The sequence below is a fragment of the Bison bison genome, unplaced genomic scaffold, assembly GCF_000754665.1.
Source record: "Bison bison bison isolate TAMUID 2011002044 unplaced genomic scaffold, Bison_UMD1.0 scf7180017864327, whole genome shotgun sequence".
NCBI lineage: Eukaryota > Metazoa > Chordata > Mammalia > Artiodactyla > Bovidae > Bison > Bison bison.
Window position 1 is genome coordinate 2,994,582 of NW_011494899.1, and position 17,553 is coordinate 3,012,134.

The 17,553-nt window shown below is 43.7% G+C and overlaps 1 protein-coding gene across 3 annotated transcripts in view; it reads right to left on the reverse strand.

Annotated features, from left to right (window-relative positions):
• Positions 1–17,553, reverse strand: part of RFX4 (regulatory factor X, 4 (influences HLA class II expression)) — a 174,532-nt gene that overhangs the window by 22,162 nt on the left and 134,817 nt on the right. For all 3 annotated transcript variants that reach the window (XM_010853383.1, XM_010853382.1, XM_010853384.1), the window contains 4 exons: positions 17,539–17,553; positions 16,987–17,104; positions 5,453–5,572; positions 4,718–4,879 (listed from right to left, as the gene is read on the reverse strand). In XM_010853383.1, coding sequence (XP_010851685.1) covers positions 4,718–4,879; positions 5,453–5,572; positions 16,987–17,104; positions 17,539–17,553 — 415 coding nt within the window. The remainder of the gene's footprint in view (positions 1–4,717; positions 4,880–5,452; positions 5,573–16,986; positions 17,105–17,538) is intronic.

Below are 17,553 nucleotides of genomic sequence, written 5' to 3' on the forward strand. Positions count from 1 at the left end.
GCTCAGCAGTAAAGAGTTTGCCTGCAATGAAGGAGGCACAAGAGACACAAGAGACATGGTTCAAACCCTGGGTGGGGAAGATACCCTGGAGAAGGAAATGGTAACCCACTCCAGTATTCTTGCCTGGGAAATCCTGTGGATAGAGGAACCTGGTGGGCTACAGTCCCAAGGGTCGCAAAGAGTTGGACATGACTGAGCACACACATATGTAAATAAATGTGGTGATGCTCACATTGAAATTTCCACTGAAGAGGAGGACTCTCTCCAGCTGTGGACCCAAAGTGAAACCACTGCTCCATCTAATGCCAGTTACGGACAACCCTGCTTCCCATCACTGCTCTGAAGAACCCGTCTCCTGAACTGTCCCTGACGAAGGGCCACTGGGGTGGTTAGCACGTTTTCTGTCCCTGGCAACATGGAAAAGAGGGCAGGCACCTTATAGGCTTTAAGCATCTGCTCATTTCCTCTCTAAGTAGCTCTGGCTCTGGAAACATTTGGGAAAGAATTAAACAAAAGTCTCCTGGGGTATATATTAATACTTGAAGTTCCCTGAAAATTACATGCTGTCTCTTGACTCCAAGCCTGTGCTTGGAATACCTTTTCTCTCATTATTTGGCTCCCCAGATCCTTCAAGTACAGGCTGGAGGCCCTGCTTTGTGCTCCTTAACTCTGACCTTTCTTCCAATTCAGCAGTCATTATGTTATAACTACTGTCTTGATCTTCAGAACCCTGTGCTGTGCTGTGCTTAGTTCCTCAGTCACGTCCAACTTTTTATGACCCCATGGACTGTATGTAGCTCACCAGGCTCTCTGTCCATGGGGATTCTCCAGGCAAGAATATTGGAGTGGGTTGCCAGCCCTCCTTTGGGGGATTTTCCCAACCCAGGGATCCCAATGCAGGTCTCTCTCCAGCATTGCAAGTAGATTTTTTTTACTGTCTGAGCCACCAGGGAAGCCCAAGAATACTGGAATGGGTAGCCTATCCCTTCTCCAGGTGATCTTCACAACCTGGGAATTGAATCAGGGTCTCCTGCATTGCAGGCCGATTCTTTACCAGCTGAGCTACCAGAGAAGCCCCATCAGAACCCTGGCATCTCACAATAAACTCCCAGGGGTAGGCACCACAGTTCACCTGTTTGTATCACCAACTTCTGAAGTGTTTAGCTCATAGAAGCCACTTGAGAAATATCTATTGGATAAGTTCAGTTCAGTTGCTCAGTCGTGTCTGACTCTTTGCGACCCCATGAACTGCAGCACACCAGGCCTCCCTGTCCATCACCAACTTCCGGAGTTTACCCAAACTCAAGTCCATTGAGTTGGTGATGCCATCCAACCATCTCATCCTCTGTTGTCCCCTTCTCCTCCTACCCTCAATCTTTCCCAGCATCAGGATCTTTTCAAGTGAGTCAGCTCTTCACATCAGGTGGCCAAAATATTGGAGTTTCAGCTTCAACATCAGTCCTTCCAATGAACACCCAGGACTGATCTCCTTTAGGATGGACTGGTTGGATCTCCTTGCTGTCCAAGGGACGCTCAAGAGTCTTCTCCAACACCACAGTTCAAAAGCATCAATTCTTCAGCACTCAGCTTTCTTTACAGTCCAACTCTCACATCCATACATGACTACTGGAAAAACCATAGCCTTGACTAGACAGACCTTTGTTGGCAAAGTAATGTCTTTCCTTTTTAATCTGCTGTCTAGGTTGGTCATAACTTTCCTTCCAAGGAGTAAGCGTCTTTTAATTTTATGGCTGCAATCACCATCTGCAGTGATTTTGGAGCCCCCCAAAATAAAGTCTGCCACAGTATCTATTGGATAAATGAATAGATAGATAGACGTGTGACTGAATGAACAGATAAAAGACAGGACCTAAACACAACAATCTCATCCTATTTGATCTTCACAAACACATAATTTCATTCCCAGTGTATTTTAATTGGAACTGTGATGTAACTAAGCCCACGTTATGAGGGTCTGGAGCAAGATTCTAACCTGGAGGGAATGCAGCTCCAGAGTCACTGTGGACACCCGTGAGGGGTAGGGAAGGCCTGAACCTGGTGGCAGCAGTGCACTGGAAGGAATGGTCAGTCAAGCTCTGGGTTAGAACAGCTGGCCTTGGGAGATGTGGAGGAGAATGCCATCTGTCTCCCCCAAATCTGTCCCTCTTCCCGCCTGGGGGCTCACTATCCACATTCCCCACCTCTGTGTGCAGGTACATGAGGCCATGTTACAAAGTCCTCACTGAGAGAATGTAAGTGGAAGTGGCACGTGCCGCCTTCAGGCCAGGGCTTCTATCAGTGGCTTTTTCCTCCTTCAGGTCCACTTTCCATTTCTCTCAGCTGGTTGCAGACTTAACAAAGCCCAAAGCCAGTGGTCCTCAAACTAGTCAGCCTCACCATCACCTGGAGGCTTCTTGAGCAAATGGCTGGGCCCCACCCTAGAGTTTCTTTTTTTAAAAAAAAATATTTATTTATTTGGCTGATCCAGGTCTTAGTTGCAGCACTTGGGATCTTTGATCTTCGTTGTGGTGTTCGGGATCTAGTTCCCTGGCCAGGGATCGAATCTGGGCCCCCTGCATTGGAAGCATGGAGTCTTAGCCACTGGACCACCGGGAAAGTCACCGCCCAGACTTTCTGATTCAGTAGGTCTGTGATGGGCTCTGATAACAAGCATTTCCAAAAAGTCACAAGGTGATGCTCATACCACTGCTCCATGGACCACACTTTGAGAAGCAATGCCCTGGGGTATGGTGGAGCCCCACATTGAACATTCATTTTCAAATGAAAGGAACATTCATTTCCAAATGGTTGTATTAAAGACAGCCTCCTCTCTGACTGAGATACCCTGTGTGAAATAGATTCCCATCGTGTTAACTCCAGCCATGTTTGGGTCTGTTACTGTGGCTTAGCCTACCCTAGCTAATCCAGGAGGAGTTGAGGGAGAGGAGAGCTGATTCCCAGATTTGGTACTGGGGCAAATGGCAGAGTAGAAGAGCAGATTTGGGTGGGAAAGATAATGAGGGACTTCCCTGGTGGTCCAGTGGTTAAGAATCCACCTTGCATTGCAGTGGAGGCAGGTTTGACCCCTTGTCAGGGAACTAAGATCCCACATGCTGCAGAGCAACTAGGCCCACTCTCCGCAACTAGAGAGACCAGCTGCCGCAACTACTGAGCTCACAAATCATGACTGGAGAGTCCGTGTACCTTAACCAAGATCCCGCATGCCACAACTAAGGCCTGACACAGCCAAGTAAATATTTGAAAAATAAAAAAGGAAAGATAACGAATTATTATCACAGACTTACCAAGCTCTCCACTCCGCAGCCTGGTCTGTTCACCCCCACCCTCACCCAGGCCCATCCGGCAGAAAGTTGTCTCTGCCTTTCTTTCCTGTGTGCTCACTCTTCTATTAGCTGAGTCCTTCTTATCTTGAGGCTGCCTTTGAGTTTCACCCCTCTCCCAAAGGCTTCCCTCCTGCCTGCCCAGGGTTCTGGTGGGATGGACAGGGTCTGCTCCTCTCTCTGAACTCCTACAGCACTCTTGGCCACAGCCCTCATCTTATAGGCAATCCGAACACTAACTGCTTCTGTCTAGATAGTGCTGCACTGTTAACCAAGCACTTTGACTTTTCTTACCTCATCTAATTCCCATATTTCTAACCACATGAGAAAACCTAGAGGTGCACACAAACACACACCCATACACACATGCACTCTATTCATTATTATGTATTACCCAACACTTACTGCATATTCCACATACAATATATCATTTCCACAAGTCTTGAGAGCTAGGACATTTGCTGAATGACCGAATGAATAAATTTGTTTATGGCAACTGCTGAATCTGGTGCCTGCCGGGACTGGGAATTTAACTCTTTTCCACCCTTTACTTTTCCTCCTCCATAAAATGGGACAATAGGTACCTTGTAATCGAGTAAAAGAATTATGCTGAGGGTCCTTTGCTCATGGTAAAGTAACACTTAAATATTAGCAACTAGCTATGATTATCCTTGTAACATTTCTTCCATTTTCAAGCATCTTGGCATGCAAGATCCTGTGGGACGTGACTTGAATTTACCTTCCCAGGCTTAAAACACGCCTTCATGACCCCCCATATTTTAGCCAGTTTACCATTCCCTGAAAGGGTCCCACACTTCCCGCCCCTGTGCATTTGCATACACTGTCCTCTGCCCAGAGGCCCTTCTGTAATACCTTTGTCAGTTAAAATCAAGTGTCAGCTCCCCGCTCCCTTGTGAGGTCTCCACAGCTAGATGGACTGTCCCCTTCCTTGGGGACCCACAGCATTAGCTCGAACCTTGCTTACTGCCCCGCCTACCTTAGTACTGCCACGGCTTCTCATATGGCTTCCTGTCTCCCCATTTTCCAGAGATACCTCTCAGTTTCTGGTTCATAGAGAACCCTTTCTCATTTTCCAAAATGTCTGTGTTCTGTGTTTTATATCATTTTAATCATGTCAGTGACTTAGTTTCTCTTTTTTGGTGGGGGAATCTGGAGATTTTATCATGTACTTAATCTGCCAACTTGAAAACAGAAATATCAGAAGTATATGAGCAGATGAATAAATGGATAAATCCAGGAGGATACTCAGATGTTGGCACTGTTCTGGGAGGGCGCTGGAGGGAGAATGTTTTTCCGTAGAGCTCTGGATTTGCACATCATCTCCCCACTTAGAGCCTTGGAGGGACGTTCATTACCTGTAGTGCTGAGGCCAGTGTACTCAGGCGATGGGTTGCTGACAGGGGAGGAGGGGGGCGGCACTTCCACTGACGCAGCAGACTTTGCTGGAGAAAATGATGGCACAGGTGAAGGGGTTGGCGGGGCAGCCTCTGTCAGGATTATCTCTTCTCGGACTTCTGCTGTGGGAAGAAGGGTGGATTCTTAGAGCCAAAGGTCAAGGCAAGTTATCCTTAAGGGACTTTTAAAAAGGAAATGTTCTTGTGGTATTTATCAAGTCACGTGCATGCTGTGTGCTCAGTCACTTCAGTCATGTCTGACTCTTTGCAACCCCATGGATTTTAGCCCACCAGTCTCCTCCGTCCATGGGATTCTCCAGGCAAGAACACTGGAGTGGGTTGCCATTTCCTCCTCCAGGGGATCTTCCCGACCCAGGGATCTAACCCATGTCTCTTATATCTCCTGCATTGGTAGGCAGATTCTTTACCACTAATGCCACCTGGGAAGCCCCTATCATGTCACTCCTCTGATTAAAATCTTTGATGGTTTCCCATCATCATGGTGGCACACGAGGCAATTCCTGCATACACACATGCCCACTCTCAAGAAGGAAAAGACTGTTGGTTTCCCACCGTCTGACCTGTTCACCAAAACTAAATTCTCTGGGATGTGGAGCTGAAGAAACACAGAGCACAGACGTAAGGATACAAGTCAATGTGAGAAAGAGGGCACATCCCAGTGAAGTGCCAGCTTACCCGTGCTTCCTTCTCCCTTCATGGCTCGCATGAGCTCGTTGGCCCGCTCCTGGCAGTGCAGCGATTCTAACAGGTAGAGCACGTAGTCATCAAACATCAAGTGAATTAGATGAAAAGATCCTGGTAAGAGGAGATCCAAATGAAAGGTAAGCCATCTCAGCTCAGGTGTGCCCTCTGGTCTGGTTGACAACACATTGAGCAGTTGTCTGACCACCTGTCCCAGACCCTCACTCCCGCTCAGGTACGAATCACCTTGTTGTCAAGAGTTTGCTCTCCTTTGCCATCTCGTCTCCTAGCCTGGGGTTTAGCATAAGGTTAAGTGTTGGAGAAGACTCTTGAGAGTCCCTTGGACGGCAAGGAGATCCAACCAGTCCATCCTAAAGGAAATCAGTCCTGAATATGCATTGGAAGGACTGGTACTGCAAATGAAATGCCAATACTTTGGCCACGTGATGCGAAGAACTGACTCATTGGAAAAGACCCTGATGCTGGGAAAGATTGAAGGTGGGAGGAGAAGGGGATGACAGAGGATGAGATGGTTGGATGGCATCACCGACTCTAGGACATGAGTTTGAGTAAGCTCCGGGAGTTGGTGAAAGACAGGGAGGCCTGGTGTGCTACAATCCATGGGGTCTCAAAGAGCTGGACATGACTGAGTGGACTGAAGTGTCTCAATTAATAAATTGAGCAAGTGAGTCTCTTCCTTGCTCAACTTATTAATAGGACATCATCAAAAATGGCACCTATTAAGCCATCTGTCAAAATGCATCTGAGCTCCTCCACTCACACTGTCCTCATCCTTGTCCAGGCACTCTTTACTTTGTTCAGCATTTCTGGACATAGTGTCTTGCATTTTCCTCTCTTCCACAAGCTTCTGACTCCCATGACTAGACTGTAAGGATATCCACAGCAGGGACTTTGTCTTCTAACTCACTGGTGTCTACCAACGTATGTGACATAATTCTAGGACCATAATCGATGTTTTAAGTTAGCAACAAATGAATTATTTCCTTGAGTGTTTCTGAGGCCTCTGTTTACCACATGGTGCTTACAAAAGGTATTGCTTGAAAAGACTAGGTATCCTTAAGTAGTAGTCTTCATCTTAAACTTAGAGTAGATTGTTTCATAAAGAGGGATATGAACAATCATTTTGGAAGATTTTTCCAATGTGTCGGTCTTTGTGCTCAAAATATTATATTCAGTAATTCAGTTTCTATAACCACTTTGTAAAAGTAGGAGCTTTTATTTCTGTTCTGCAAAGTCAAGTTGTTCAAGATGACAGCATACATTACTTCAAAACCCTCATTTCTTGCATGTTGTGCTGCCTCCATGGACATGGATCCACATGTGGGACGGTACTCCATATCTGCAGTTGGAGACAGGGGCCAAGCCCTCATCTCTAGTCCCATGTTTCCACCTCTCAAAGGGACATTTCCACATGGATATCCTGCTGTCCCGTGAAGTGTCCAACACTTCTCACTGACCTCTCCTTCCCCCATTTCCCTTGCTTTTTTTAGGGACCTTCTGAGACTCCCCAGCATTATTTATCTCGCAATCTGATCATCATCATCAACACCACTATGACTGCCATCACAGATTTATTGAATGCTCACTATATGCCAAGGACCTTGCTAAGCACTTAACAGAGAGTTCATTCTTTCAACAAGACTGTGAGATAGGTGGTATTATCCTCTCTTGTGCTGTACTCATTTGAAAAGACCCTGATGCTGGGAAAGATTGAGGGCAGGAGAAGGGGATGACAGAGGATTAGATGGTTGGATGGCATCACTGACTCAATGGACATGGGTTTGGGTTGACTCCGGGAGTTGGTGATGGACAAGGAGGCCTGGCGTGCTGCGGTTCATGGGGTCACAAAGAGTCGGACATGACTGAGCAACTGAACTGAACTGAACTGTGCTGTACTTAGTCACTTAGTCATGTCTGACTCTTTATGACCCCATGGACTGCAGCCCACCAGGCTTTTCTGCCCATGGGGATTCTTCAGGCAAGAATGCTGGAGTGGGTTGCCATGCCCTCCTCCAGGGAATTTTCCCAACCCAGGGATTGAACCCCTGAGAAGACAATGGCACCCCACTCCAGTACTCTTGCCTGGAAAACCCCATGGACGGAGGAGCCTGGTAGGCTGCAGTCCATGGGGTTGCTAAGAGTCGGACACGACTGAGCGACTTCACTTTCACTTTTCACTTTCATGCATTGGAGAAGGAAATGGCAACCCACTCCAGTGTTCTTGCCTGGAGAATCCCAGGGATGGAGGAGCCTGGTGGGCTGCCGTCTATGGGGTCGCACAGAGTCGGACACGACTGAAGTGACTTAGCAGCAGCAGCAGCAGGGATTGAACCCAGGTCTCCTGCATTGCCGGTGGATTTTTTACCATCTGAGCCACCTGGGAAGCCCATTATACTCTCTTATGGATGAGGAAATGAGTCTCTTCATTGAAATTAAGCAGGGATTGGTCTCAGGTTGGTCTGGCTCCAAAACTCTGTTCCCCTTTCCCATATAGATCCATCCAGTTCAGTTTCCTCATAGCACAGATGGGAAGATTAAAGGATTTGGTCCTCAGAAGGGCCATGTGAGCTGGGTGCTATGCTTTTACAGGTCTCAGAAATAAGTTGATAAGGGCCAGTTTGGGGCTTTAGGATGGCGCTCCTCTTAGGTGGAATTTATTTTCTCCTTTTTAGTTGTACCTGGCTTCTTTGTGCACATGCACACACACACACACAACACCTTTCAGTTCAGATAGATTGATTCTTTTGGTCCAGAAATGCTACAGAATAAGATTCCTGGCTTAACGCTGAGGCCCCCAGATGCCCCCAGGTCATGCACATCTACTCCAGTCCCTCCACAGAGCTCCAGGACCATGTCCCCCATCTTGAACTTGGTCCCCATTCTTCCTCCATTCCCAGGGTGCTGTGCCTGTTCTTTGACCCCATTTGGAATTCAGAACGTTCAGGTGTTTTTGAGTCATTGTGAGATGCAGACTTCCACAACTAAACTTTCCATCCACTTTCCCAGAATGAGTCCTGTGAGCTGTAGGTAGAGCACGGTGGGTAACCGCGTGGGGCTGGATCAAACTGCCCAGGTTGAACTCCGGCTCTGCTACTTAGTAAGATTTGGATGAGTTGCTCCTTGGAAATGTTAGAAACAAAACCAGCCGTTTACTGAGCTCTTGCTCCGTGGCAGCCACTGGGTTAACTGCTGGAAATTTACTACTGCATTAATCCTCATCACAAACATTTGAGATGATTGATACCCTCCTTCTACAAAGGAGGAAATTGAGGCTCAGATGGGTAAAGTTAACTGTCCAACGTCACACAGTTATTGTCAGACATGGGACTTGAACCCAAGTCTGACTGATTCTGAAGTTGTTCTTCAATCAGTTATGCAGTAAGGTTCTCTGAGAGGGGAATAGTCAACTCTATTTTACAGAGGTGCCATAATGAAGAAAAGTACATGTGCTTAATGAACAGTGGCTAAGGTCTCTTTTGCTAGTAATGTTCTAAGACTAGAACATTCTAACGTTCTAAGTCCTATGGTGTGACTGTTCCATTCACAGAGTCAAAGAAGTCAAAAGACAGCAGCGTATACCAAAAAGTTCCAAAGGCTCTCCACAATGAAGAAGTATTTGCTGACATGTGGCTCTAAGTCAACAAGGATAGAGAGAAAGACATTATGAAACTGAATTAGAATGGAAAACCCTAGATAATAAAAATGGGTTTAGTAGTTTTAGCACAGACAGGCACCTCGGATCATCTACACAATACTCCTGTCTAATAGATAAAGAAACAAGATTTGATGAAGTGAAGACACTAAGATCACCCTCTTAGAAAATATCAGAGCTAGGCTTGGAGGCCAGTACTCCAGGGGAAGTGTTGATTTGGGGATTTAATCTCTCCTCCTAATGACTCTGATCAGCTACCCAACTGGTCTGATAATTTCAATCATCCTTCAAACAAGTAAAGTTTGTAGAGCTACTGCTGCTCACTCACCACTGTGATAAGTGCTTTGAGTACAAAGGAAACTTCAAGCTCAGTCACTGACTCCACAAAAGCTACAGTGTCCTTGGTGAGCAGAAATCCATCCTTAAGATTATTAGGCAACAAGCAGTTCAGTGCCAGGGTGTCATGACCATGGGAGCAGTTCAATTAGAAGGGAGGAAAGAGAAAAAGGAGATTCAGAAAGACTGATGAGAGGAAGAAGAAGAGGGGAGGGAGAAGGAAAGATAGAAACATCAAAGACAGACAGGAGAGAGGCAATTACAGCTAACATTCCTGCTTTATTTCTTCCCTTAGCACTTAACACATCTGCTATTCTATAGACTGAATTTATTTATCTTTATTATGTGCCTCCCTACATTAGATTGTAAGTGCCATAAAAGGAAGGAATTTTGTGTCTTTTTATCTACCCCCCCCACCCCCTACAGTGTTCTACACTCAGCATCTAGAATAGTGTCAGGCACAGTGGAGGCTCCATGGTTATTTGTTAGACAAATGAATGAAATGAGTAAGCACTGACCACTTACCATATGCACCGTGCTAAGCCCTTTTAATTTTCCAACAACACTGTGAAGAAGATATTATCTTCAGTTAACACATGGGGAAATGAAAGCTCAGAAGATTTTAAAGCACTTGCCTAAAGTTACAGAGCTATTGAGCATTGGAGTCTGTTATGGAAAAAGGTTTTAGGATACAGACAAAAGGAGATTGTTGTTGTTATATGATGACATAGTTAATGCCATCTTATAGAATCAAAGCACTGCTTTTTCTTCTGAAAAATTTCAAACATACGGAAAAGTATAAATAATTTTAAGAGAATTCCCTGGCAGTCAGGGGTTAGGATTCCACACTTCCTATGCAGGGAGCTTGGGTTTGATCCCTGGTTGGGGAACTAAGATTTCACATGCTGCATGGGAAGGCCCCCCCGCAAAAAAGAGAGAGAATTTTAAAATGAACACCCAGTGTACTCAACACTAAGCTTTATAAATTTTTAACATTTCACATATTTGAATTTTTTTTAATTGAAGATAAAAATGAAGCCCCAGTGTTCCCTTCCTTAACATGCTCTGACACAGCGTGCCCTTATGTAATTACTGTCTCAAATCTGCCATTTATTGTTCAAACACATTTCTACATACATTTATATATCCACAAAAGCAAATGATATTGTTTTTTATTTTCAAACTTGATAGAAACGGTACCATATTTTACAGAGCATTCTGCAACCTGCACTTGATACCTTGGGTTTTTAAAGATCTATCCACACCGAGGCGCATTGCTCTTGTTTAATGGCCATGGCCATTGTGTGACCATAGCACGATTTATTTGTCCATTCTCCTGTTGATGGAATTTAGGTTATTTACATTTTTGACTACTGGAAACTGGCTCTAATGAATCTCTTTTTTTAATTTCTGTACCTGTTTAGGACCAGAGGTAGAATCTCTGGGTCTAAGAGCATCTACATTCTTATCTTATGAGGTAGTGCCAAACTGCTCACTAATATTTTTCACACCCTTACTGGTAGTGTAGTTAATACAGTATTTGCCATCTGAAGGGCGTGAAATGTTACTGTCTTTATGTTGCAGTACCCTAATTTTTAGAGAGGTGCAACCTCTTTTCATATGATTATTTCCATTTGAATTTACTTTTCTGTGAACTGTCTATTCATGTTCTTTGCCCATTTTTCTATTAGGGTATTTTTTTTTGAAGATTGTATTTAAATTATTTATCACATTATTTTCCAAACACGAACAGGGTACATGTAAATAATACTTTCAAATTTTTTCCCTTGAAGGCCTTAAAATAATTTTTGTTAGAATTATTTTACTGACACCTTTCTGTTGCTATTATGAATGCAAAATATAAATATGGACATATAGACTGATACATAGAGATAGCTATTTTCTATTTAATGGTAAGAGTGCTAAAGATTTTTTTAAAACTGAAGTCAGTAACCTGCCTGAATTCTTATTTGTTCTATTAGTTTGTAGATTATTTTTTGTCAGCCATCATGACATCTATAAAGACGATTTTGTGTTTTCCTTTCCCATTCTTATATTTCATTTCCTTTTCTTGTTGCATTTGCTAGCACCTCCAGTACATAGCTATCAGAAACAGTATTAAAAAGCATTTGTTTCTTATTCATGACTGAAATGGGAAAACTTCTAAAGTTCCACCACTTAGTATACTGTTTTCTGCAGGTTTTTAAAATACTCTTTAACATATTAAATGAATTCCCTTCTGTTCCTAGTTTGCCAAGAGTTTTTAAAAGTTATACTTGAGAGCTGAATTGTATCAAATACATTTTTTCCTCTGTATCTATAGATGTTCATATAATTTTTCTCTTTTAACAGGGAAGACCTTTAATTTGTAATGTATGTTAATGAGTAATTTTCTGACTTTGAATCATACTTGAATTCTTGGCATTGTACTCATCAACCATGATTTTTAAAAAATTTGCCCTGGATTTGATCTGCTAGTATTTTATTCATATATATAGATGAATATTTTCATCTATATTTATGTGTGGTTGAGTCATAATTTCCTTTTCCTCTACAGCTCTTCTAAGTTTTTGAAGCTGAGATTATATCAGCTTTCCTTCTTTTGTTTTTATTCTCTAAAGCACTGATTTTCATGTTAATTTTCATAAACTAAGGATTTTATGCTTCTTAAGGGTTTAGTAAAAGTTGCAGTTTATGCCTGATTGTTTTGAGGGAAGAGATCTTTTCATTTACTGTGATTATTAGTTGATCTTATTTCTAGCATCTTATTTCATGTTTTGAGTTTATATTTTTTCTAAACTTCCTTTATTTTCTTAATTCTTGTCAGTTAAATTTTCACATTTTTCCATTTTTCTTTGGCAAATTACGATTCTATTCTTCTAGTGATGATTCTATATCCTACACATCTATTAAGTCCAAACTATACATTCGTTTCAACAAAATCTAAAGTTATATAGTATTTCAAGACAAAGACCTTTAGCATACTCTAACTATTCCTGAAAGATTCTCTCCCCACTTCCCTGTGTTTTATTGTTTCCTACAGTTTAATTTTACCTTTTTATAACACACAACAAAAGTTTTAAAATTACAATCAAAAGTTACTTAAATTTGCTTATATATTTTAAAATTTCTTTCATCTTAAAGATGGCCCCCAAATTCTTTAACAAGCCTTCCTGGGAAAATTGTGTGTGTTGTGCGGGGGGGCGGAGGGGGTGGGAGGTGGTCTATGCACTTCTTTCAATCTCGGGAGGTTTGTGACTGCTTTTATCACCAGAGCAAGGGTAGTGACACTTTCGCTTCTGAGACTGAGTTGTAAGAGGCATTGTCGCTCCCTCCTTGGCACACTTGTTCAGGGGGCCTGAGCCTCCATGAGAGAAGTTGAACTGTTCAGAGGCCACCGTGCTGTGAGCACACAGCACGGAAAGTGAGCCGCACAGAGAGGCCATTTGAGTGCACCCTGATCCGCTGTCCTAGGCTCCAAGTCATCCCAGCCCAGGCACTAGACACCTGAGGATTCCAGAGGATTCCAGCCTCCAGCTGGGTGAGCTCCAACTTTTGAGTCCTCCCATCTGAGGTCCCAGATATCACAGAACAGAGGCCAGCCATCCCTGCTGGACTCTGAGGTCCCAGACATCATACAGCAGCGACCAGCCATCCCTGCTGGATCCTGTTCACATTCCTGACACATCGAATCTGTTGGCATAATTTTGTTTTAAACCACTACACTTTTGGTAAACAACAATATCTAGAACATTGCTATTTCTTGCATCCCAGAACTTAGTGATGGTTTTATTTTTCTTCTTATTGAAATGTACCCTTTAATTTTTTTAAGTGAAGTTCTACAGGCGCCACAGTTCTCTGAGTTTTTGTATAACTGAAAATATCTTTGCTTTGCCCTCACTTTTCAATAATGGTTGACAGTTCTTTGTTCTCAACACTTGTCTTCTGGCATCTCTTATTACTCATGATCATCTAATTATTGTTCTTTTCTCTCATAGCTTAATTTTTTTTTTTTATTCCATCAATATGGCTTTAGAAAAACCATCAATGAGGGGTAAACAGTTTATCTAGCCTTTTTCATGCCATGCATCTGAGCCCAGGATATTTGTCTTAATTATGGTAATTGAGAAAGCATGGCTTTTGTGGCAAGGCAGATCTGATTTTGAAACAGAGCTCTGCCACTTACCATATTGATTTTGGGCAAGAAAATTCTCCATCTCAGTAAAAAGATACCTATCATTGTCTGCCTTGCAGAGTTGATGTGAGAATTAAATGGTACTGTGTGCTTCCTACACACTTGTCAAAAAGAGTAGCGTTATCTTGCTTTTGCTTCCTGTTCTATCACAGCTTCCTTGTCTGTTATATTGAGGCACTGCCAGTGGACCTCATAAGTTGTGAGAATTCAGTGAGAAAGTGCCTAATATTGTGTCTAGTGTATATTAGGCCCTGAATAAACATTACTTTGTTTTTCTTATTACTATTTGGCTGAAGAAAGTTAGAAGAAGCCTTAGCAGTGTGGCCCTAGCGGGGGAGCCCCTAGCGGGGGAGCTCAGCTCAGTTGCTGTATATTCTGGGCAAGCCCCGTCTCCTCTCTGGGTTTCTGCTTTTTCTCTCCAATACAGGGAAAGCAATTCCTGCCTCCTGGTGCTTGGAGGGCTTGTGAGTGACATTTTGAAGGTCAAGATTCTGCAGTTTAGCAGGTTCTGGGTAAGAGAGCCAGGCCAGGACATCCAAACCTTGAGAAGTAGTCTGGAGGCTCCGTCCGTCACAGTCACTTGGCCTGGGAGCTGCTCCCATGTGGCTTCCCCTGCCCTGCCTGAGCGGGTGAGCTTTGACTCTAGGCCAGGACAAAAGTGTGTAGAAAGGTGAAAACTTGGGAAATGATACGCAGCCCCACCCCCTTAGCCTTCAAATCCAAGGCCGCTTTCCACACCATTTCATGCTGAAGCACTTCCGGGGACTATGTTTGCCTTCTGGATGTTCCCAAACAGTGAAAACAGGAGCATCTGGTGAAAACCCAGAGTGAAAGGGTAAAGACACCTGCCTGCCTCGGGAGCCAGGTATCCTAGGAACTGGACTCAGAGCAGTCAACCGCAAATGCATTGTTGTTGTTGTTGTTGTTTAAATAGAGTCTCTAATTTCCTCCGCTCCATTAGGATGAAAAGTTCATTGCCCACCACCCTACCTTTGCTGACTAATTTTGCTAGAAAGTGCTGCTTGCAGCAAAGAAAGAAAGTCTGGCTACTTTAGTTCACAGCATAGGCTCTTTCAGGGAAAAGGAATTAGGGAGAAAAGAGTGAAAAGGAATTAAGGAGAAGAAAGGAGTCAACTACCTTTGAAAGAGGCTCTTCTGGGAAGAGGTGATAGAGTCCCTGCGGGATCATTGTGATATTCCACACGATCATTGTGACAGTCAGCCTGCTACGCGGACACACAAACGCCCGCACCATTCACACGGCCAGGATCGTGTGGGAGTTATAAGATATATAGAGCTGGCCCCTGCGGCTGGGGGTGGGGCCAGGGAACAGAGGGCTCTTTTTCCTAATTAGCTGTTTTTATACAGGGAACACATGACCCAAACACAACCACCAACTGTGTCTTTGACATATACAGGCAGAAAGGGGGAGCTGGGCTTTTGTCTGCCGCAAATTCTTTCAACTTGCCTGTCACCCCAAGCCGCAAAACTCAACAATGAGTCGGATGAGCAGGACCATTTCAGAGACCTTGCTAAACGGACTTGGAGACAGGTATTATTTCCATCTGTTCAGGGTTGAAAAATACAGTAAACGTGAAATTGGGTCCATGTCTTTTTCCTTTCCTTTTCTAAAAGTTTTGTGACCATTCTTTGCCATTTGCCTGAGTTTCCAGTGTATCCTAGAATAGTGTATGGTTCAAAAAGAAACAAACACATTTTAAGGAATAGTTTTTCTTAGTACTTATTCACTGAACTCTCATTGTTCTACTGTCCATAACATCGACTGTTAACTTAGTAAATACAAATGGATTTCAAAGACTATTACAACGTCAACTACATTCTCTATCTAATGAAGGGTATTTGATAATATAGTCAGTTTAAGAATCAGCAAATTGAAGCATAAGATATAAAGCAAGGAGAGGATGCTTGCTTTGTGGATGTGTATATATTTATTTGTGTGGCATCGTTCATTCTTTGATTCTAAAACAATGAAAAAATCTTGAGTATTTTTTACCCATTGGCTTAACTGAAAGCAGTTATGCACAAATGGTTTTCCCAGAGCCAGAGGTAACATGTGCTAACACTAACTATGCTGAACTGGAAGTCATCAAAATGCCGTGTCTGATGTCACTGCCCAGGTAGCGGTCACCAGAGCATTTCCATACACAGCTCAAAGAGAATTTCCGTCTGTAGCCATGGTGCAGGCAGGTTCAGAGAACTTCCCAATGCTGAGATTAAAGAAATCCACAACAAAACACTTCTCCAATTGGGTAAACACAGTCTTTCACGGACAGAGCTGTTTAGGAAAAATAGTGCATTCTTTGTTTCAACACATATTCACCATGTTGTATAGCACAACTGGAAAATACTGACAAGACCATAAAAAAAATAGATGGAAAAGTGTCAGATTAAACCCAGAGCAAAGCCCAGAGCTGATTGGCTTAATTGGAGATAATGAGAAGCAAAAATCACATTTCTACTTGCAAAGTTAAACAGAGAACAAGGTAATTACCCTGAAAATTTACCAACAGCCCTTTGCTGAAATGCCTAGAAAATTGAAGGCCAGAGCGGTTTTGAGATTTCAAATGTCTGGATAATGCCTAGAAGTCCTACGTCACTTGTTTAATGATGACCTGAACTCCGTGCATATGCCATTCTTTCTAAGGAAACATAATATTCCCCCCAAGTCAGTGATTAGGTTCTTGCCCACAGACTATTAGAAGCACCTCTGGGCAGAGATTTCAAGTTCCGTTAACACTGGAAAACAGAAGACAAGGACTTGGGGTAGGGATGTCTCCTGGAGGTGGTGAAAACCCAAGGGGTCAGGAAAGCAAAGGGGAAAATGAATGCAGAAGTCCTTCACGAGGGATCAGACCAGGGCATGTCATCAAAGAAACTTGTCTACCCACCGCTGGCCTGTCAGTCAAGCCATTTGCAAATGTTTGGACTCAGGGGCTTCTTCATGTGCCCAGTCTTGGCATATCCACACTAAGAAACTTGTCAAAATAGTCCTGTAAAAGTAGCCATGACTGGGGCTTCCAGAAAAAGGGGAGCACAGCCATTGCTATTTACTCCTCTTTAAACTCAAATAGTAGTGTGTGCCAACCTCTCATCTTCAGATATGAATACTTCTCCTTTAGCATGCAATGCCATCTTTCTCCCTGAAAGTCCTAACATCATGTCCCCCAGAACAGAGGATGTTTCCGGGTGCTGTCCTTATGGTCTCAGAGACAACAAGACCATGCCTAACTCTGGAGAGATGGACTGGATCCATGGAGCCCAGAGAAGACGTTTTTGGTTTGGAGGGGGCTGGGGTGGACTTACCAAAGCTGGGGGCACTGTGCAAGGTCATGTCCCGGATCACCCTTGTGCCAAAACAGGACCACATCAAGAGAAACTGCTGGGCCACCTTCTTCAGGGATCCTTGTCTCTTGGCAGCCACCTAAGAGAGAGTGAACAGCTCTAAGAGTGGTTGATTTGATTTTCACTTATTATTCTTTTTTATAAAAAATGACAAGAAGGTTTATGGGTCTCTAAGTTTAATGTCATGGAACGGTGGTTTTTGACTTTTGATTTTTAGCAGCAAAAGTACACTCTAAGAAATGAAATCTTAAGTCAAGACTCAATGTGTACAACAGAAAAAAGAGATTCTGGCCTGGTTGAGCCAGGGGAGGGAGCCTCAGAGTCTTGCCTCCTTTGAGTCTCTTTGCTGCCTACCTCCAAAGGTGGGGGGGTGGGCAAGTTTTGTTTTGGATCCCTAGGGCTCTGAGGCCACCAAGGAAACACTCAGCTAGCTTGCTGCTGGCGACCCAAGTGCCACCAACAAGAGTGATGGACTGCCATACAAGGCCGGGACCTTCCGCTCAGCTGACCCACCTTCACAACACACCG